This window comes from Fringilla coelebs, assembly GCF_963513975.1.
Source record: "Fringilla coelebs genome assembly, chromosome: 2".
NCBI lineage: Eukaryota > Metazoa > Chordata > Aves > Passeriformes > Fringillidae > Fringilla > Fringilla coelebs.
In genome coordinates, this window is record NC_140029.1 from 6,030,198 (window position 1) to 6,053,543 (window position 23,346).

Genomic DNA, 23,346 nt, shown 5'->3' on the forward strand with positions numbered 1-23,346 from the left:
ATGCATACAGAATAACATGCACACATCTCTTAGAATTCATTCTTTCCCCTTATTTTGTTCCCTCTTAAAATTCTTGACTTGAATCCAGGTCAAATCTGGTTTGCAGGAGAGATTACAATTCTGCACACAGCAGGAATTAGCTGGTATTAGGTCAGATCCTCTTCTTTGACAACCTCAGGGTTCAGGAGAAAATTAATTACATCACCTGCTTGTTTGTGAGAAGAGAGCTCACTCAAACCTCTTGATTAGATGTAGATGAGACTTACTGCAAGTACCTTACAGCATTTTTGTGCCTTTTTTGGTTTGGGTATTTTTAACTCTTTAGTTTGTTGTTGCTTGAATAAAGCTGACTTTGATAAATATTTTAGTTTATTAATTTTTAATGTAAGTCTGCCCTGTAGGAAGTAGCTAGAAAGACTAATTATTTCCTTTTTCTTCTTAAATATGTTAGTTTGGCTGCTGCAATTCCCGTAGAATATCCTCAGATGGAACTGGGGTGATTAAGATCAGAGATCACCAGTTCAGCAGGGAATCAACCTTGAATATTGAGAGATTAACTCGGGGTTGGTTTTTTTTTTTTTTTTTCTGTAATTCCATCTGATCTTTTGCCTCTCCTGGGTTGGAGCACCCTTATTAACTTGCTGGACCAGATGCATTTTGGTCATTTTCTGGGCTGAATCTAATTTGTCCTCTCTAAGGAATTCATCTAGGAAGTGAATATTCTTTGTTCCACTGGAACTTGTGGCACCCTCCAGGCTGGGGCTCCCTTGCTGCATTTTTCATGCAATATCACCCCAAGCCTTGCAAATCAGCATGTGTCTTCTGCTCCCCTCCAGGAAAAAAAAAACCAAAAAAAGAAAAACCAGAAAGAGGAAGATAAATATGCATTTCTTGGATATGTGAAGGCTGGTGCTCAGGCAGTGGTGAAAGGGTGAGGGACCACCAGAGTGTCAAAGTTACAGGCAGCTGTATAAGGAATAATCCAGAGGGTTCCCCATTACCCAGCCACATCCCTGCATGCAGGCTCCTTCTGATACCAGGTGTGAAACCTCACAAGATACACTCAGCAATCCAGTAGTGCAGAACCAAAGTAGACAGAAATTATAACAGCATTAGACATCACATTTTATTCTTTGCTCAGTCATTGCCTCTTCAGAGAGTTTGTTTGGTTAAATTCTCTCCACCACATGAGCCCCTAAAAGAATTGTCCTTTTTCGCCAATCAAGAAATCTCTTAGCCCTTAAATAATGGATTGTCACTCTGTGTAGGCTTCTCATCACTTAATATGTAGAATAAACTCATAAGAATCCTCTGTACTTTTTTGTGTGTGTTTTAACTGACCATTTCCAAGCTACAAAATATTTGAAGCAAATGCTTTTCCTTTTCTTTTTCCCCTGCTGCCAAATCTGCCTTCTGTTTCAGCTTCTGGCCACCAAAGGAACCTGGAATACTAACATGTATTTAGTGTGATTAATTGGTGTACTTTGTATTAGAAGTGAAGGTAATTTGATACAGTGATTTTACCTCATTCCTAGAGCTACTTTGTTACTTGAGTGAGGTGCCCAAATGCCTGAACTTTCCCTTAATGCTTTGATTTTATTAATGTACCTTAAGAGCAAAATAATTCAGATCACAACATTTTGGCTACTGATGTATTTTGTGCTGCAACAGATTAATGTTTTTTGAGTAGGGACACCTATGCTAGACTTCCAGTTTTAATGAACTTCGTAATTTCACTACCCCACGGGGGTTTTTTAAATTGTTTTTTGTTTTTGTGGGGTTTTTTGTTTGTTTTTTGGGTTTGTGGGTTTTTTTGTTTTGTTTTTTTTTTGGTGGTGGTTGTTTTGGGTTTTTTTGCTTATTGACTGAAGTGGTGCTTTGCTCTCTCTAGTGTTTGAAACAGTAGTTTAGCGCATGATGTCTGTCTTCACTTGGATTTTATTATCAATTCACATAATGGTGTTTTTGAACTGAGTGTACTATCTGTTATTTCAGCCACAATAACCTGGAGGTTCCTAATTTCTACGTGCTGGGGGGGTGGTGCACAGACAATGGGGCCAGGTTGTTTCTATGGGAAGCCCCTGCCTGGCCATGGGAACGGTTTGGTGCTCTGGGAAGTGCAGTGTAAACACCAAACTGGTGAAATGTGAGCACTGAGCCCCATTCCTGTCATGTTTGGGCTGGGTTTGTGATGTCTGTCATCTGTGGATAACGTGCCCATAATCTAGCAGCCCGTGCTTGAAATATAACTGTGTTTGTGTAAAAGCCACTGTGTGCTCTGCTGCTTTATTTAGGCAGCTTAGAGTGAAGCACTGAGCTGATAGGTGTCCTACATTGACTGAGTAGTTGTCTGTGAGATAAATGCCTGGAGATTAAAGCAGCCTGTGCCTTCCCAGCACACCCGTAGCACCAAACCACGCACTTTGAGTGTAGAGTATTCCTCTAAATCAGGAGTTTGCAGAGAAGTTGGAGCTCTGAGCAGTGTTCTCAGTGTGGATTTCAGGGGGCTTGTTTCTGTGCTGTGGCTGCTTCTTGTGAAAAAGATGGAAACCTTGACTGTCTAAAAGCTCATTAACCAAAGAATTCTGTGGCCATGCCCATGTGCCTAAACCATGAATTTATCTGGGCTAACACAGCATTGCTGTGTCATTAAATGTGATGAGCTGAAGAGGTTGAGCTTGGCAGACTTTTCTGCCTGCTTTGCTATGGAAATAAAACTTGGTGTTGTCCTGTTCAGATACATTTATCTCTCTCTTCAGTGGTATGTTTTGAACTCATGGAGGAATTTCCAGACACACTTGGCTGGCTGGCGAGTGTCTATGAGGGTGTCTCCAAAATAACTGGAATACAAGTTTCATGGAAGTAGCCTGGGAAAGGAGAAAGGCGCTGCTAAGAGCCTGTTATGACAAAGTTGGATGTTCTTTGCTACCCATGTCTCTACATGGATGTGAGCACTGTCAACACTAAAATCCAAGTTCATAAGGAGCCAGGCTTTTGGAACAACATGCTAAATTCCATTCTCTGGCAGGCAGCTCTCTAAGCTACTTAAGCTCTTCTCTGCAACCAGAGCAATTGTTATCCAGGAACTAAACAGAGATTCCTATATATGGGTCTGAGTTGGAGGTTGGCTAAAACATGAGATATTAAAGGCTGGAGGAAAGGCTGGAAGAGCAGCTGTCAACACTGCACAGGCTGCTTTTTCCTTTTGAACACAAACCAAGTTGACCTCAGGGACTTGGCTGATCTGCTCTGTGCAGTGGTTGCTCTGCCACAGACCTCTGGTCCAGAGAGGCAGCAGTTCCCTTTTCACTGAGGATGTGCAGCAGCACAGTTCCCCAGGCATTTGGTCCCCCATGGCTGATTTGCTTGCCCTTTGAAAACAAATGATGTCAGACTGTGATGTGAGAGAGATGTGATTTAGTGCTGTGAAATCTGGAAGACACCCTGGGAGACGCCCATCATTTCAATGCTGGCAAAGGGATTAAGAGGAGCAAAATAAATGTAAGTAATACTTAAACTTAGGTCTGTCTTAAGAAGGATGAATGTATTTCAAATCACATCTTAGATTTAGCTGGTAGAGTTAAAAATGAATCCGTGGCTGAGTTACCTGGTGTAGGGTGTGTCTGTACTGCAGCTGGGCTGTGATTAGTTTTAGAGGGGTGAAATGCTTGTAATAGTAGCCATGACAACATAAAGCTCATTGCAGGCTGCAAAAAACACCTGGGAAGTGGAGTGAACACTCAGGCAGTTTGGACGTAATTATTATTGCACCATGTGCAATGCTTGCCTTCTTGTTCAGCCCACTGATGACATTTCAAGGAGAGACATCTCAGGATGGCTTCACGTGGCCAAATGAGAGATCTCAGCATCTTTTTTTCAATGGAGATTGTCATTGAAAAAAAAAATCAAACATAGAATATAGTTGGGTGGGTGTGATTTGAGTATGAGGCAGCTTTCAGCCAAGCTTATTTCATAAAAAGGTTGGTTTGCTCAGGGCTTTGTCCAGCTGGGTTTTGAAAATGTCCAAGGATGGCATTTCCTCAGCCTCTTTGCACTCAACTTGTTGCAGTGCTGAACTGTTCTGTGTTGTTGTGGCAGTAATATAAATTGGTGTCATCTTTTAAAGAGAATCTTATTAGTCTGTGTCCAGAAGGGAACGATGAGTCACTTTTTCCAGAGGTGGCTGCTTGGGACAGGCCATTTGAAAATGCAAACATCTGATGAAGTTTGGTAGACTTTGAAACTGAAGTAAACCTGGGAGAAGCCTGTGGGTTTTCTTTTTTTGGTGGCCCTTTTTTGCCTGGAGAGATTCAAACCAATGCAGGTATCCATGGTTTGGCCTTGTCTGTGTGAAGTGCTGATTTCTTATCCTGCAGTAGGAGTGTGCCAGGGAAACAGATGCTATCAGCAGCTGGAGTCACTCCCTTTCTCCTGTTTGTCCTACAGTTTGAAATAGATATTCACCTGTAATTGTTTGAAGATGCTTTCCCTCAGATCCCTGTCATACATCTATTCTTTTTGCTTTTACACAGTCCAATACATTTATAAAACCAGAAGGTGAAAGCAAAACTTTGATGTGTGTAGCAAAGATCATAAAGTGCTTGTAGGGGCTGTCATCCAGGGAAGGATTGAGGAGACCAACTGTGTACATGGGAGCAGGTAGGATGACAAAAATGAATACATTAACACAGAGGAGAGGAGGAAAGTTTGCAGAGAAAACTAACTAGAAATGAAGGTATGAAGTGTCAGGGAAAAAATAATGTTCTTAAAATATAACCACCTTGTTCAAAACTTCTTTTGAAAAGAAAACAGAAAACATGACTGGGGAAGTGACCTGTAATATCAGAAAAATTAATGGGTACTTGAGTTCTTGTGAAATTACTGTAGAAATAAAACTTGCAAACCATGAAGATATTGTTTTGTATCTTGAGTTCAGAAATAGCATCAAATGCACTTCACTAAATAGACCATCTTTCTACTTGGTGCACATATTGCCATGGTGAGGGGAGAATTAAAACTAAATCGTTTGTTCTCGAGAGATCAATAATAGAAGCTGCAATTCTGAAAATAGATGTTTACGTGGAGGAGATGAAGCAAGGATATTTTAGGTTTACTACCCTCTTGATATGTCTGGGAAGTTTTTGGATTAGCTGGTGATTGCTCTGCTTGTCCAGTGGGAGCAGATCTGGTGGAAGGAAGCTGATGAGCAGGGCAGAGCTGCACCAGGGCGATGTGTGTGGGGATGGATGCAGCTTCCTTCTGTGCTCAGTGGACTGGGAGACAAACAGTCCAGTTCAGAGGGCTTTTTCTGGCAGTTAGTAAGCTCATCTTGTCTGACTAAATCCAAGTGTTATAGTGGTTGTGGTTATTAATATAATAACCTGTCTCTGTGCCATTATAGTAGTTAGCATCAGATTGATGGTGTCAGGACACCAGATTGTCATTTTACTCTGTGGATTCAGCAAGTAGGGGAAAAAATAAAGTCAGGAGGGTTTCTTCTGAGGTATAAATAACTCCTGTCGCTGCATCTAGTGAGGGGAGGGAAATAGCATGCTGAATATTCTGGCATGGAGGTGGAGAGTGATGGATGGAAGACTTGTTCACGTTGTGGATTCAGTGGGGAGCATAGTCTGTACTCCTCCTCAGTTTCTCAGCTCTTAAGCCATGTTCATTTATCTTCCCCTTTCTCTTCACCAGCAATTGTGAATCAGGTTTGGGCCCCTTGCTCCACAGGGGTGTGGGGAAGCTGCTGTTTTGCAGGAGGTTTGGCTGTCCCTGTGCACTCCTTGGGTTTAATTTACTGGTGATGTTGGTGGTGGCAGCCCCACGGGTCAGGTTTTCTGTTCAGCAGTTGTGAGGCTCACTTTGGAAATTGTTCCTCCATCCAGGGCAGTGACTCCAGGGCACACCTGGAGCTGTGCACTCTGGTCTTTGGGAGAAACCACACACCCATCTGGAAACAGGCAGCATTTTCTAAAAGATGCCTTTCTATAAAATATTTAACTTCTTTAAAGCCATTATATTGGCTTTGTGGTGTTACAAAGTTTATTGGGGCAACCTGAAAAAAAAATCCAGTATAATTTACTGTGTCTAATTAATTTCTTACGTTCCAGTTCATCTGGTTGCTCCATAGCTCTGCTCTGGCCTCTTGCTGTCAGTGAAACTCTGTCTTCAACAAGGGTGGCAAAACTGAAATTTTTTTGCAACCTGGGAGTTGTGCAAAGCAGAGCAGGTGACTCAGGAAAGGGCACTTCACCAAATCTACTGTCAAAATGAAAATCCTTGCATAGAAATACAGAAATGCTGAAGTTAGAAATGCTAAAGTTTCTCTCTGAAATAGTTGTATTTCAGCCTGGTTGGTTTGGTTTGAGTTTGTCTTTTTTAACAAAGAAAACTTTTTTTTACCTGATTAAACTTCAGAATTTGAGACCTAATGAGAGGTTTAATTACCAGATACAAGGCAGGTGTTAATCTCAAATTAGAAATTAGGAGTCAAAGGGATGACATTATCTAAGCATGTTACTCTTGAACTGTTTTTTAGTATTTTCCCCACAGTGTTCAATTAATGCTTTAAAAGTGTCATTATCAGAGTCTAGACATAAATCTGACTAAATCCTGTTTTATGGTGCCAGTTGTAATTGTGGTAGCTTCAGGTTTTTGTATTCATAAAAATGCATTTTCCCTCCTGCAGTCAAACCATCAGTCTTAATAACTTCAGAAAGAATGAAAGGCTTTGGAAAGATATTGAATTACTGTGAAAATCCACTCTGGGTAGTATTCTTCTTACTAAAGAGCAGCCACAGCCAGAATGTAAGGGAGGAAACAAGACCTAAGTGCCAAGGAAAGTCTGGCTGCTTTAAAATTCAGAGACCTCATTTTCTCCCACCTGCTTTTTATTCATAGATTGCAAGAAGCTCTTTTTTTTCAACTCCCAGTTGGGTTTTCAACTTTGAATGAACGAGTTGAAATGAAGAAAATACTCACTACACCTGCTAGCTCTATCAAAACCAGAAGTAATTAAGGCAAAAAGTCTTTCTTTGCAAGAGAAATGGAAAATGCTTGCATTTAAGGGGGAAAAAGGCAGTATCAGCATTTGCTCCATGGGAAAGGCTGAAAATAGTAGAGCTGCTAGATGCAGAATGTGATTTCCTGGTGGTTAAATCTTGACATGATTTCCAGTCAGGGGGTGCAAAAGCCCTGAGTTCTTCAAAATAAAAAAAAAAACCACCCATTTTTCATCTATATGAGAAGAACTTGAAGAGATAACTTACAGCTCTAACTACTTCTGTGAAATAACATGTTTGTAAGTTTTGGTCTCAGTCCTCTTTTATCATTTTAAGCAGATAGAGTTTGTTTTGCTTTTTTTAGTGTCTGGTGTTGTTTTCTTTTGGGTTTTTTTTTGTTTTTTTTTAATCAAACGGAAATCCTGGGTTGTATTTTCGACTCACAATATGTACTTTATTGCTGGTTTTGCTCACCTTCCTGTCAGGTGGAAGGGGAGCTTGTAGCTCCTCCTGGCTTGTCAGAGCCATGGGAATTGTGTCAGCACCCAGCCTGGTCAGGGTTTCACAATACTCAAGGTGTTTGTGCAGAAATAACAGTGACCTGCATGGGGAATAAAAGTGGAGAAACCAAATATGTATCACATTTTTTGCATTTGAGAAGTTAAGCTCAGGGCAGGAGTCTGTTCCAGTTGAGAACTGGGAAGAATTGCTTCCTTTTGTCTGTCCTTTTTTCACAAGTATGATTAAAATGTTCATCTTAACTTTTCTTACTACTTTGTACTGGTTGATCTATGCATTGACTTAACAGGACAAATTCAACTGGCAGCAGTCACTTTTGTGGGGAGGGAAGAGATTTGATGCTCTTGCCACACAGCCTGTGAAAAAGAAATATTAATGCTTCTGTCCAAATGCAAATTTTATCACAGATTTGTGGGATTGCTGATGCAGTATAGTACTTACAAAGGTGTTCAGAGTGCAGCAGGATGGAATAAATGATGAGCTGATTTGAGAAGAGCATTGATTATGGCCAGCCATAATTGTGGCATTACTTTTCAATCATGAGATCCTTGCTCTCCTGGTTTCCATTTCCCACCCTTTCTCTGATGACAATGCTGATTTTCTAAAGGTAATTTCTTACCAAATACCAGCATAACTACTGGGTTAACATGAAGTCCCTTCAGGCCTACAGTTCCTATCCTGGAAATTGCTGGACCTCAGCACCTTTTTGTACTGTGTGTATATTGATATGTCAGCAAAGTGATTTTCAAATTCAGGAATTTCTGCCCTTATAGTGAGACCTGCCTTTGGCTGAGGGGCATTCTTTGGTGTGTCAGTACAGTGCTGCCTACTGAATCTGTGAGATCTCCAGAGTACCCACACTGTGAGCACTAAACATGTCTGAAATTGGTCATCCCCTCCATCCTACTCCTTGCAGGGAGAAGCATTGCTTCCTGCTCTCACCCTCAGCTTCATAAACCCCCAAGCCACATCAGTGTGGTGCTGAACACAAACTGGTCAGTCTTGGCTTGGCTGCAGAGAGCAACACGAGCACAAGTGGTCAATCAACAGGTCCCTCTGGGGATGTGTTTTACATCTGCAACACCCTAAAGCTGTGTGCTGTCACTAAGGAAAGGATTTCCCATGCCTTGGGTACAACTTGGGGAGTGGGAAGCATGCAAAACTCTGTGGTTATTGGAGATTTGTTGGTTTATTTTTCACTATGAGCATTCAAAACTGCTTAAATGTCTTGTGGGTGCTGCAGGTGGTGATTCTGTTCACTGCAAGTGCAGCATGAAATGATGTGTGGGCTGTGCAGGGAGCTCCAGCTGGCTCCTGGCTCTCCCAGGTATCCCTCCCTTTCTGTACAGGGTTAAAGGGGTGCATTGTGTTTGCTCTGCTTGCTTCTCCAGCCAGGATTTTCAGCTGGAATGCTGTGTACAGTTCTTGTGCCCCCAGCACAAGGAGGGTATGGAACTGTTGGGTGAGTCCAGAGGAGGCCACAAAGTTCATAGGAGGATTGGAACACCTTCCCTCTGGAGACAGGATGAGAGATTTGGGGCTGTTCAGCCAAGAGAAGGAGGAGAAGAGGAGGTTGTGTGGAGGCTTCAGAGCAGCTTCCAGGATCTGAAGAGGCCTGCATGAAGGCAGAGAGGAACTGGAGTGACAGAACATGGGGAATGACTTCAAACTGGAAGAGAGTAGGGTTAGATTAGATGTTGGGAAGAAATTCTTCCCTGTGAGGGTGGTGAGGCCTTGGCACAGGTTGCCTGGAGAAGCCCCATCTTAGGAGATGTCCAGGGCCAGGTTGGACAGGGCTTGAAGCAGCCTGGGGTAGTGGAAGGTGTTCCTGCAGGGGGTGGAATGAGATGAGCTTCAAAGTGCCTTCCAAGCCAAACCATCCTGTGATGTCCTTTCTTATTTATCTCTGGTGAGTAACTGTCTGAGGAAAGACACGGAGTGTTCAACAGCAGGAGTATCCCAGCACTGCCATCATCTGCCCAGTTTTACCCCAGGCAGGACGCCCTGCCATTGCCCTCGGGGTGAGATTCCAGAGAGCAGTTGCCAGGACTGAAAATATTTGCCTGTCCTTTAAAGAGGTGCAGTGGACCTGCTGGAGTGTGCTGAGTTCTCCAGGAGCTTCTCCCAGCCTGCTTTTGCTCTCAAAGCAAGCTGGAAACTTGACAGTTTTTTAGAACTTGAGGTTGACACACAACCTGAGCACCAGGTGGGCAGGCAGTGCCTGCAGCACTGCCCACAGTGATGGGGTGGGCTCAAGTCCACTGTGGCACAAAGCAGGGCTCTTGCCCAGGCTGGGAAGGTGTTGGTGTGTGTAAAAGAGGAGAGTCTGACACAAGGGAAGGAGCAGGGAACTGAGGAGCTAGCAAGGATTAGCATCCTGCTTTTCCCTTGAGGGAGTTTTATCCAGAGTGGCCAAGGGGGGAGAGCAGCTGCCACCAAGCAAACAAGGCCAGGGAGAAGTTTAAAAGTTCCCAAGAGGAGGAACAAGGCTGGCAGAAGGTGTTTGACAGCCATTCCTGAGTGAGTCACGCTAAGCTGTCTGTCTGGAGCCAGGAGGAATTTGCAAAGCTGAATAATTGTTCCTATTTATTTCTTAAAATATACAGAATATGACATGTTCTAGCTCGTGCATCTCGGTGTAAATGTCTTGCAGTGGGCTGGTATTTTCCCCTGGTTTTAATCCTTTTTTCTTAGAAATTTCAGTCTTGCTTATCTTCTGCTGCTCCATCCTGCTGTGTCTTACTGTGCTGGTGGGAGCATGGATCGCCCTGCCTTGGCTCATGTCTTGTGCCTTGTTCTAAAGATGAAACCAGGAGTAATCTGTGTCTACCTGATTTTGGTTTTCAAAATCAGGCTAATTATGGGGTTGTGTGGTTTGCAGAACAATGTAAGTTACAGGGTGTTTATTTTTCCTCCTGATAGTAAGCAGGTAAAAGAAAACTTGAGCTCAAATGCTTGCAGTTGGGTAAACCTTAGTGATTACGAATATTCAAGTTTGGGACAAGATTTGTTAAGGCTGAGTTCTGCAAGAACTCTCAAAAGTATCTGTAAATATGCATATACCCACAAAACCCATCTGAACGTGTGAGAAATGAAGCAAACTTGCCAAATTCACAATTCTTATCTAATCTAAATTTAATAGCAATTAAGGTTTTGTAATTATAGTTCTAAGAAAAAACTAATTCTGCTTTACTCATACTGAAACAAAAGTGTGAGACTGCAGACTGAGGGATGACAAATGTGTGTATCCAGGAGAGAAGCAGCACACAAACACCTACAAGCAGTTGTAAGTGACATACTCTTATAGAAACTATTGTAAGTTTATTAAAACATAAGGCAGTGATTGTCTTCCTGAAGTAAAAACAAGTTGTGGGGTGCCTTCCCTGGAGAGCTCCATGCAGGGCCCTGTGATGCCTTGTGAGTATGGGAGGCTGTTTTGTGGGAAAAGTGATGTCAGCCTGCTTTGGTGAGACTCAGCCATGGCATCTAAGTTGTCTGAGCTGGTTTTACCCAGGGAACTTGTGACAGAATCTCTCTAGTTTCCCTGTTGTGAACAAAAAATCACAATGAAAATACCATTATTTTCTTTGTCAATAAAGAGGCACTCACAGTGAGAGAAATTCTGCAAGGAGTTTTGCTTCCTTGTGGGGGTTGTCATGCAGCCAGCAGATTTCTAAGCAAGTCAGAGTTCAATTTGGTTACCCAATCCATTTGTTCAAATAGAGACAATGTTAACTGAAGGGTGTATGCTGAGAAGAAATTGAATTTGTGCACACTTGATCTCTCCTTTTTGTGCCAAGTGTGATAGAAGGAAATGGTTGAAATTAAATTTGGAAAACAGCCATTTTAATATTGCTGATATTTTCAGCTGTAATATTGTAGCAGAAGTTAGAGAAAACATAATTTCATCCCTAGTGGTGGCATAGGCACAGGTCTTTTTACAGCTGTTGAGGAGGCTCAGTCATGTCAGTAACATTGCATTTAGGGCAGGGAAGAGGGAAATCTGCCCCTCAGGTGCAGTGATGTGTAGTATTGAGAGCTGGTATTTTTTCCTTCTGGTTGCACTGAGTTGTTTGAATACTTTGCTTTGCTTTGTTATATTCAGTGGTCTTCTCACTACAAAATGCAAGTTAACTGATTATCTTGGTATTTTTTCTTAGAGCAACCTGTATCTTGAAGATAAGAATGGAATGTAAAAACTTCTCATTAAGTCTAATTCTATGTGCCTGTGAAATGATCATGAGTGTCAGAGCCATAAGCACAGCTTTTTTCTTTCTTTTTTATTTTTTTAACCTCAAAGTATTGGCATCTCATCAGGATGATGAGTCAAACCAAAGGCTTTTTATTTGATGGAAACAGTCTTATCAAAAATCTCTACAGATACTGAGCCAAACCTATTGACATGAGTGGAAGTTTCTGTGGCTTGAATGCCTTCAGATCAAGCCCAAATTAAGGAATATATTTCAGACAGATAGTGGTGATAATCTTGACCTTTTCTGGAAATTGGCTGTGGTGCTGTTTCAAGGCCAAGATGGACAACATTTCAAGGCATGAGTTTTCATCTGATTTCATGATTGTACCATTTTTTCTTTTTGAGATCTTATTCCTAGTTCTTACAACTCAAAACCAAACTTACATCTCTGTGACCTCAGTTTAGCTTAAGGTTCTTTTCCATACCTTTCAATTTTAAAAATTCATGACAAGCAGGATTTTTAATGAACTCTGAAACATCCTTGCACCTCACTGAGGCACATTCAGGGAAATTAGACCTATATTGTGTGAGAAGCTAAGATAATCTTTCTGTCACGCTTAGGTTTAAAAGGCTGGGTCTGTAGTAGACAGTTTGTAATGCTGTGTGGGATGCAATTGAGTAGCTGTCCATTTTTACAGCTTATCTGGAGAATCCCTGGTACAGACTGTTCAAATGGGTACCAAAACTGTTGTTATACCTTATTTGCTTATTTGCTTATTCTCTCTGACTCACTGCTGTTGATCTCACTCTGTTTTCCAGCCTACTTAGACACCTGTGGTTGCCAGTGCTAGTTCTAAAATAAATGAGGCCTGAGTGAAGATAGCTTTTAGTGGTGCCATGGCAGAGTCTGGGAGACTCTGAGCAGAGCAGGAGTCCTGGGATGCTTTTTTAAAGTCTGGGGCAAAGCCCTGGGTAAATACTCTCTCCATGTGTGCTTTCTGCATCAAGGGGGTCAGGCTCCCAAATTCCTCATCCCAGGAGATGTGGTACAGTGCAGGAAGTGGGAGCCCATCAATGACCTGTTGTCTTCCTGAATATTTTCCTATTTTCTATGAATATTTCATTTAGCTTTTAAAAGCTGGATAGCCACTGCACTTCTGTCTTTGAGCTAGAAGAGTATTGTGTATTCTGCAAGGAAAAATTATTTCTTAGTGGTAACTGATTACTTCTAAGCATTAATCATAAGATTATCAACATATTTTTACATAGAATATCCCAGAAATGTCCAGGAAAATAACCTGCTATCCCAGTGTGGTAATGTGGTGTTTCTGAAGGATTCTAAAATAACCAGACTGGGACCTGTACTTTTATTTATCTGACTCAGAAGTATAGGCAGGGCCACTGGAAGCTGTCCCTCATATCTCTGCCCTGACTCTTGGGTAGCTCCTGAGTATTCTTGGGATTTCTGATCTCAGGAGGGGTGAGGGAACAGACACTTAGGCTGGTGGTTTTCATGCTTTTGAAAGAGAAGTAGCCTGAGTTGGATCATCAGAAAAGTTAGAAGGGTAGAAAGTATACTCAGAAAAAGCCATTTTCTTGAGCTCCTGGTTTCTGCTGCCTTTATCTGTACCCATACTCGTGAAGGAGCTCATGCAACAGGTAGATATCACTTTGAATAAAAACCAGATTTTATTTTCTTTGTGTGTTTTTGATGAATTTTGTAGAATTCTGAAAAATCATCAGGAAGCTCTTGATGGGCAACAAAATGCCTTTTTGTACTTTTTTGCAACATCATTAACCCTTCCTCCCAGGCAGGGTTTGCCAAGTTTATATAGACATCAAGGAGGCTTAGAAAGCTTCATCTGAAAAATACAGTACTTTAAAATATGGTGGTAAAAGGTAAAATTCAGTGATCTAAAAGTTTCACTAATTTCTCAAATTAAAAAAAGTAAGTAAATTACCAAATTTCAGGGTGGGGGCAAGATATTCAGGCAAAAGATATCTGTGGTTGGTTTCATGGGTGAAGGTAAATATGGCACAGCAGAGATGGCAAAAGCATGTTCAGAAAAACTGAAGGCAAAGTCCTGGAGATGTAAATACTACCTGCCACAGTTTTTGTTGTTGACAAGCACATTAACTCTCACTGGGTTGGAATATTAGGATCAGTGGGCCAGTTTCTAATTTCATGCTCATATTCATGCAAACATCATGAACTTCAGAGGCATTGAGCATGCACGACAGCAAGAAATTAATTAAAATCTGGAGTTCAAACTGAATAGATTGTCTTACAGAATGATTAGTGGCTTAATTTTTAATTTTGAGTTCATAAATAGCTATGTGTCATGAAATGCTGTAATGTGCACGTTGTGCATTTGACTGATTTCTTAATGAATGCAGTCACATTTCTCTGTCATTCTCTCTTCTAATGGCTTTGAACTTGGTGGCAAATTCCAGTGACATTTGGCAGAGGTAGAAGTCTCCAGGAAGTTTAATCATTAGGACTGCCATGAATGCAGACAGCTGGGTAAAGGAGAACAGTTATATTCTGACTTCTGGTGAGAGGCACATTGTATGTTTTGGATCCATGTGAACATGGGGCTTCAAGACACAACTCTGTCCTCGAGTCCAGGACAGAGCCACTGGCCAAGGCTGAGCCCATCAGAGATGGTGGTACCACCTCTGGGGGAGTGTACTGAAGAAGGAAAGAACTCCACAGCAGAAATTGTGGCCAGAGAGAAGAGTGTGAATATGTGGTTCAAGCCCAGGAGGTTCCAAGGTCAGTGCAGAAGGAGGGGCAGGAGGTGCTCCTGGCGCTGGAGCAGAGATTCCCCTGCAAACCCTGTCGAGACAGCTGTGCCCCTGCAGCCCGTGGAGATCCATGGGGATGCAGAGATCCCCTGGAGGAGCCCACATGAGAGCCTGAAGAAGGCTGTGGTCCTGTGGGAAGCCCAGGCTGGAGCTGGTTTGCTGGCAGGACTTGTTGCCCTGCAAAGGACCCACTGGAGCAGCCTGCTCCTGAAGGATTTCCCCCCATGGAAAGGAAGCAGGCTGGAGCAGCCGGTGAAGAACTCATATTGGAGAAGTCCTTGGAGGACTGTCTCCTGTGGGAGGGACTCCCCTCTGGAGCAGGGGAAGTGTGTGAGAACTTCTCTCTGCGAAGAAGAAGGAGCAGAGATGAGTAATGGACTGACCACAGCCCCATTCCTTGTCTCCATGCACTGCTGGGTGAGAGGAAATACAGAAAATCAGGAAATTGAGCCCAACAAAAAAGGGAGGGGTTGGGAGAAAGTGTTTTAAGATCTGTTTTTATTTCTCATTACCACGCTGTGCTTTGATTAGTAATAAATTGAACTGATTTCTCCACATCAAGTCTGTTCTGCCCATGACAGTAATTGGTGAGTGATCTCTCCATTTGTTGTTTTCCCTGTCCAGGTGAGGAGGGGAGTGATAGAGCAGCCTTGGTGGCACCAGTCCTTCAGCCAGGGTCAGCTTACCACACCAAGACATTTTTCTCCTTGCCCTTTTCTTGAGAGGAACAGAAATAAGGAAGAGAGCCCTGAAGGATGCAAAACGTTTAAGAACTTTTTCATCAGAGCAGATCGATCAAGACCAGGCTGGATTGGGCTCTGGGCAACCTGGTGTAGTGGGAGGCGTCCCTGCCCATGGTGTGGGGGTTGGAAGTTGGTGATATTTAATGCTTCTTCCAACCCAAACCATTCTCTGATCCTGTGAAAGCAGGGAGAGTACTAAAACTCCCCACAGTTCTCAGTGTGGCTGTTCAGGAAGAAATGAAGGTTTTGTGGTGAAAGGTCAATGCTGGGAAGTGACAGTGTTTCCTCGTTTATGAAAAACAAGGACAAAAATAAGATTTTACCAGCAGGTCTTTAAAAAAGCAGATGATATGGACAGGTTAAAAAAAAAATAATAGTGCTGAGACTTTGCTGTATTACACTGGGGCAGCTGTTTACTTCCTAGATACTTCACTAAGCTGATCTTAATACATACATCAAATGCAGAAGTGGTGTTTTTCCTTGTTTCAGCAAATTCTGATTTCCCCATCCTCCCCTGACCCTGACCATGGGATACAACAAAACAGCTGCTGACCACCTTTTGCCTGCTGTCCTGTCCCTAAGTTGTCTGCCTGTCCTACATGGGCAGGGATGCAGAAAACAAAATAATTCCTAGATTAAGGTTAACTTCTAATGATCTTAAAAGTCAAATACAGTTAAGTGGGGGATTGTCAAAACAGAAACTGGCAGGTTCTGTATCCAGCAGCAAAACTGGAAGGATCAGACAGCAACAGGACCAGAGGAAGTGGTCTCAAGCTGTGCCAGGAAGGCTCAGATTGGACATCAGGAGGAATTTCTTCATGGAAGGTGTTGTTAAGCATTGAAACTGCCTGGGGGAATGGTGGAGTTGCTATTCCTGGAGGTGTTCGAGAAGTGACTGGATGTGAGATTTAGGGCTGTGGTGTAGTTGATGAGGTAATGGTTGGTCAAAGATGGCACTCAGTGATCCTGGAGGGCTTTTCCAACCTTAATGATTCTATGGTGCCCAGCATGTGGGGCAGGATGCTGGTGCAAGAGTGATAAATCCTGTTTTCCATGTCCAGCAAAGCTGGAGAAACCATCTTGCTGCTGTGTAAGGAGGGATGTGTCCTTTGGGGTGTGTAGAACAGCAGTGTCCTTAATGGAAGAGACAAACACCAGCCACAGACTCTGCTCAGAGCCAAGAGGCTGTGGAAATGCAGCCAAACCATTTGATTTGAGGATAGATAATACCTGACATTCCTGTTCCTCCTTATGCCGTTTGTCTGCTTTGTGCCCCTGTCTGAGAGGGGCCAGGCTGTGTGGAAAAAGCCTCTAAGTGCTGCTCTTATGACTGTCACAGATAAAATCATGTTGGAAGAGCTTCCAGGATCCTCAAGTCCAGCCTTTGAATGGTTTGACACTGGACACAGTCATCAGCAAAGCTGCTTGCATGTGGCTCTGCAGAGGGCAAGCAAGAACTCAAGAAATAGCTTGCAGGGGTGGAGGGAATTGTTCTTTTCTTGTTTGTTTGAACTGGCTTTTGAGATACACCAGATGAAGAGAATGACTCTTGGAAGTGAAGAACTTGGTGTTTAATGTTTGGCAGTATTTATTAGAGTGTGCCAGTGGAAAAGACAAACAAGCCCAGTGCTCGGGAGTCACTGGATGCCACAGCTGCCTCCCACATGGCAATGTGTGAACACTGGGGTGGTGTTTTGGCTGTGTGAGACAACTGCAGCCTTTTGGGGAGGGAAGAGGAAGGAGGGCTCCACTTGTTCCTTTTCAAACAGAAGTCTCTGCTTCCCAACAGCTGTTCTTAAAGTAATTTATCCGTGGAAGAAATGTTTCTTTCATCCTTACAGGAAGACACTGGGAGAATTTAGATTATTTATCATGAGCTCCAATACTATTCATCTTGCTTTGCTTTGCTTTCTGTGGTAGGCACAATACTGGCTGTGTTCAACCAGGCTTTTTTTTGCCTCTCTTATGTGCTTCTGAAGTGGATAGGTTACTAATGATGCAAATGGATGTTAATTGTGCAAAAACTAGACACTCTGTGCCTTGAGAGGCTGTACCTGATTGGCAGAAGAGAGGATAGAAAACAAGCTTTCACAATAAAATTGCTGTAGAGTTTTATAAATAGCAGCACACAGTAAGCTGGTGGTGAGTGAATATTATTTGATTCTTCACAACTGGCAGGGGCTTTATTTTCAGACAGCAGGTCCACATCACCTTGGGATGCCTGGTTTGTCAGAAGTATTTGTTATCATCTACTGCTCGATCTGGTCATTTGCCACACTTGCGAAAACTGAGCATGAAAACCTTCAGCAAGCTGTGGCTGTGGCAGAAAATCAGGGTCAAACTTTTATTTTTTGGGTGAGACCTTGAGGCTGTGATTTCCAGTACCCAACAGGTCAAACAGGCCGGTGCTGGATATTGTGGGGTTTGCAATAAACTCAGTTTGGTGGCTTGGTAAATAGAGTTTGCTGGCTTAACTTTGTGCTGGCAGGATTTGTAGTGGATCAGGCTTGTCTAAGCTCCTGTGGCATTCTGCTGGTTCAGACCTTGCCAGTCTTTCTGCACCTGGTATAAATATGGCACAGGCTCAGAGTTAAGTGCTGATTTGGTGGAATCAAGATTCTACACCAATGCCCTTTCTAGATCAAGTTTGTACTGCTACATAGCCTAAGGCCTTTTTATAATTTTACATTTTTCCCTCACACTAACTGGTATGTTTGATCCCAGAACTGTGTCTTGACAAGGTGAAGAGTTATTAAACCTTCTCCAGCATGGGTTTTGAATGTGGGAATACCTGATCTCCATTTCCTTGCCTTAGTGTTGGCCAGACTGATGGTGTGTGTGACCAGCCCTGCTCTTTGCAGGGTGAGGCTCCTGTTGCAGTTCAGAGCAGCATCCTTAAAGATAAAGCCCCTGTTTGCCCACTGCTCACTGTGACTGCAGGGCTCTGTGTTCCTCCCAGCATTAACTCCCAATTATATGGTATTTGTTTGAAGAGAGGTGTGAGATTAGTGTCTTCAGCAAACAATAATCTTCCTGGTGGGCTGTAAATTGTAAATAATGATTCCTTCCTATTTTGGGCAGGGATTTGCACCATCACCAGTTTATTGTGTGAAGACCTGCATGAGGCAAGCTTGGAGAGCACAGTGTTTATTGGGTTGGGTTCCTCTTGATGAATGAGCCTGGACTGTTTCAGGGCTTTTGCTTTGTCCTTCCTCAGAGCTTGCAAATCCACTCCATCTGACTCTTTTGTTGGTTTTTTTTTTTCCCTGTTTCAGGACAGTTATTCTGAGTGACGGCCCTTGCACACGCTTCTGAGTGGTTATCATGGGCTTCATTGCCTTCCTGAAGACCCAGTTCATAGTTCACCTCCTCATTGGGTTCGTCTTTGTTGTCAGTGGACTGATCATTAACTTCATCCAACTATGCACGCTGCTCCTCTGGCCCATCAACAAGCAGCTCTATCGCCGAATAAACTGTCGCCTTGCCTATTCCCTGTGGAGCCGTGAGTATGCTGGGATGGGATGGGATGGGATGAGATGGGATGGGATGGGATGGGATGGGATGGGATGGGATGGGATGGGATGGGATGGGATGGGATGGGATGGGATGGGATGGGGCGGGGCCTTTCTTGGTTTTGCTTTTGTTAACCAAAAGAAATACATGGATATACGTATCGATGCAGGACGACCCCCAGCTGGGGAATAACATGCTGTCACCATATTTTCTGAAAAATCCCTTTGCCAGGATTTCTTCTCCTGGGAAGCTTTAGCTTCTCCATGTTTTGCTGCTCTGGAATGTGGTCTGGAGATTGTTTATCCAAACATGTGAATTGTTTTTACTTAATGACCAATCACTATCATTTATATTGTACTCTGAGGAGTCAATCATGGGCTTTCATTATCATTCTTATTAAGCCTTCTGATGTATCCTTTCTCTTTCTTTAGTATAGCATTCTTTTAATATCATATCCTATCATATCATATCAGCCTTCAGAAAACAAGGAGTCAAATTCTCATCTCTCACTTTGTCCTGGGAACCCTCACAAACACCACAAATGTGCAATGACTCCATGATTCAGAAGGCTGAACAAATGCTTTATTAAGCTATATTATATTATATTAAAAACTATACTATACTAAACTGAACTAAAACTATACTGAAGAAAAACCCGTGACCCTTTACAGGCAGTCACAACATAGCTCTGACCTAATTGGTCAATTAATCCAAAACAGCCATCACCAGTGTCCAATTAACAAATCCCTTTTGGGTAAACAGTTTCCATAACACATTCCACATGTGCCAAACAACAGATGCAGCAAGTAGAGATAAGAATTGCTTTTCTTCTTCTCTGAGCTTTCTCACTGCCTTCCCCATGAAAAATCCTGGGGAAGTTGTGCCTGCTGCTCTCCGGGAAGAGAGCTGCAGCCACATTTGCACTTGTATCTGTTTGCACACAGAGATGAGAGAAATGGTAAGTTAGATGTAGATTTTTTCAGAGCAGGTCAAAACAGCATTTTTTTTTTCCTGGAATACTGGGAAATCACACAGAAGTCAAGAGTCTAAAGTGTGTTGTCACTCTGTCATTCAAAAAAGTGGGAAGTAAAGATCCTCTGCACCTCCAACCTTATCTGGGCTGATAGGAGTTGTTACTTGTGTCTCAATGCCATCTTCATCCAGTATCAGCACCATTGTGAGACTGGCTCAGGTACTGAGCACGTGAGCAGTATTGATCATGTAGGAGGCCAGGTTTATGGTGGGGGCTGCAGAGGGAGAGGTCTATCTTAAAGTGTCTCATGTAGATGTGTGCAGCTAAACTGTGTGACAAACTTCAGAATCCACTTACACCCTTCAGTGTCCATCTGTGAGGCCAGGGTCTCCTTTTGGGAGCATTTTTTCAGTAGTTCTTCTGCCCATGGATCAGCTCTGTACTGAGTGCAGCTTCTTTGTTCTCCTCTGTCAGACCAATGCAAAACTTCCTCCCTGTGGAAGCCTTCTTCTCACAGAGCTGGATTTCTGAAAATGTTTAGAGTGTTTAGAAGGCTCCTTAGCCCAAATGTCACCTCCTGTTTCAGCAGTGAATCATCTAATTGCTTTCCATTCTCCATCCCTTCCCAGTATGCATGGCCACTTACCTTAGTGCTCAGCTCAGCATCCAACTCCCACTTTGGGTAAATGAGTCATCAGAATGAACACTGAAATTACAGTTCAGCAGTCCACTGACAGGCACCCACATTTTATAAATCATCCATGTGAAGTATCACCAACAAAAACTCTCTGAGGTGTCTGGTTCAGTCTCTTTTTAAGCTTGTTGTCATTGCCTTTACTGTGCTTTTTGTCCTGCCTACTGAGAAGTGCAAGAGAGAGGAAATGAAATAGACTACCAAGCAAATTGTCAGGAAAAAAAGGCATTGTAGTAGAAGAGCTTAGTAGAAACTTCAAAATTAGTTTGGTTGGATGAGAGTGGGGACATATAGGAGTTTTTATTTTTAATTTGCTTGTAAGAATTTCTTTGTGCTTTCAAAAATCTAGAATCTGATCTCATGCTGAAAACTATTGCTGCATTAATAGTTAAGCTTTTCTGAGGATATGAGCTGCTTGCTCCTGTAAGTCTTTAGGCTCAGCCCTTAGCATTGTGCATTAAAAAAACCCCACACTGTAAATGCTGCTGTCTTACATCCTCTAAACACTGGAAATAACCCACACCATTGTTCAAAGAGGTTGGGAGAAGCTGAGTAGATAATTGGTTGTACATAGGATAACCCCTAGTGTGTAGCCTGTTATAAATTAACATCTTGGGAAATTAAACTATGAAAATCAATGTAAATGTTATGTGGGATTGCAGAGAGATGATGGCCTGTAATGGAAGAGCTGCCAGAATATGCTCTTCAACTGTGATTTATAGCAATTTAGGTAAGCTGTGTAAATGCAGTAAATCCAGTGTTACCATTCATAATGAAATATGTTTCAGTAAAGAGAAGCCTTTTGGCAAGGAAGCTGTAGGTTGGTGCTCTGCCCTGGATGCTATGTTTTGCTCACTTTCCCCAAGCTGTTTGTGGTTTTAGGCTGAGGGTCTGTAAGAGAAGCTGCTCTGCCCAGCTGGCAGAGGATCAGTGCAGGGAGGGATGCAAAGGTGATCCTGTGTGGCTCTGTACTGAAAACCAGGCTCTGTTCTTACTGTATCTCCTCTCAAATACATAAAGCCCAGCTTCCAAATAAGAGGGAGAGAGACTCTATCCAATGTTCCTGACAGACATTTGGGGAAGGAAGCCTCTCAGGCTCTGGCCCCAACATAAACCCATAAATTCATGACAGGTCGTCTGTACTTGCAGCTCTCCCACGTCAGCTCCTTTCAGATGAATCACACCCTTGGAGAGTGCAGCGTGTTTGGGTTAGTCCTGTTGCAAAAATAACCTCTCAAATGTTGGTACTTCCAGCTGAGGGATGTGCTGTGCCCCTTGCTTGCTTTGTTTCTGGGGGGCTTGGCTGTAAATGCACCTGGTTTGGTGTGTGGGACCCCCAGCTGCAGGGGGGATTGATGCCAGGTGTTGCTTATTCCCTACAGGAACTGTCCTGGGCAGTGCAAGTGCTGCCATTCCTTCATTCAGAGGGATTTCTTGTGTAGCATTGATAGGATCAGTGCCACGCAAAGGAGCTGTAACCCACACACTGAAAAAAGGAAATGAGCCCACTCCTGGTTATAATTACATCATTTGTCAGCACACTTGTAAGGGACAATCTGTTTCCTCATGTTAATCCTTTGGCTTGTCAACCCTTCTCTCTCAGTATGAACTCTGGCAAATCCTCCAGTGTTCTAGGGAGAAAGGTTCTGCAGAAAGTCACATCCACACTGGCCTCTGCAGATTTTTCTTCCCTGATTTTGAAGAAGAAACACACACAGATGATTATAATTTTTATAAGAAAATGTAGCAGGTACTGGAGATGTTCCTCCTTGGTACACAGTCTGCAATGGAAAGGGAAAATTGCTCAGAGTACCACGATGTGTTTGGTACTACTGCTCCATTCTCCTGGCCACCTGCTTGGAAGGTGATGTGAGGACACTCCTGCTGTCCTCTTTCCCCTTTTACTGAGCCAGGGTAACCAGAGAAAGGAAGGTGAGTGAACACAAAGCATGCAAATCTGGGGAGCAGTGATGGAAACCTGTACCTGGTATGAAGGAACAAGACAATTCTGTCTTTCCTCTGCCATATTTCCAGTTGACTGGGGTTAAGCTCTCTTGGCCAGCAAGGTGCATAACTTTGTCGTTCTTCCAAATGAGCAAGTGCTGAAAGTGGTACAGGAGAATAACCTGGTGGGTGAGTAAGTGGTCATGAGTGAAAAAAACAGTGCTGGAACACTTTAAACTTTTAAACATGGTTTTCCCCATTATTCACCCAAATCCTGTGTTTGCCCTCTCTCTGGTGTGGTACAAGACTGGATCCCAAACTCCTGTTTAGCAGTATGGATAGATGAGCTTGTCTGATCCCACTGATCAGAAACCCTTGTGCAGGAAGGTGCTGCCCTGTTTGGCAGAACCAGAAACTCCCAGTGGGAAGCTGAAAAACCTCCTGGCAGAGCCTGATGGAGGGAAGAGAGGGGGAACCTGCAGGTGTAGTCATGTGGGAAGGGTTGGACTCTTTTTAACTGCCATATTTGTGCAAACACGTTTTTATTTCAACCATACCTCATTGAAATTAAAAAATACCAATGACTGCAGTTTACAGGGAAGCAAATCTTCCTACTGGGAGGTTGAACTATTCTCATACTTTTTATAGTTGTCCCATGATGCAAGCAATGCCTTCCATCTGCCTTGATCTACTGAAATGAGGGAAATAAGCTAACCATAGCAACTACAGTCAGTGCATGCTGAATTTAAGTGGAAGGGGAGTTTATGATGAAAAAAGGGGAGGTGGAAAATAAAAAAGGGTAACAAATGTTCTGGGTGGAAAAAGAGTTGCTGTCATACTTTTAAAGTTGGAGTAAATGGAGGGGAAAAGGCTCATTCTTTTGCACTAAAAGGAAGACAAAATTTACCATTCCTGTCTTTGCCCAGGTATTTTGATAAATTAGCTCAATTTTCTGC

The 23,346-nt window shown here is 42.9% G+C and overlaps 1 protein-coding gene across 6 annotated transcripts in view; it reads left to right on the forward strand.

Moving 5' to 3' along the window:
• Positions 1 to 23,346, forward strand: part of AGPAT3 (1-acylglycerol-3-phosphate O-acyltransferase 3) — an 87,098-nt gene that overhangs the window by 52,052 nt on the left and 11,700 nt on the right. For 5 of the 6 annotated variants that reach the window (XM_084224431.1, XM_084224433.1, XM_084224430.1 and 2 more), the window contains one exon: positions 18,542 to 18,768. In XM_084224431.1, coding sequence (XP_084080557.1) covers positions 18,591 to 18,768 — 178 coding nt within the window. In that variant the 5' untranslated portion in view covers positions 18,542 to 18,590. Of the gene's footprint in view, positions 1 to 18,541; positions 18,773 to 23,346 lie in introns of those variants that run through there. The other variant, XM_084224434.1, reaches the window with a different exon arrangement.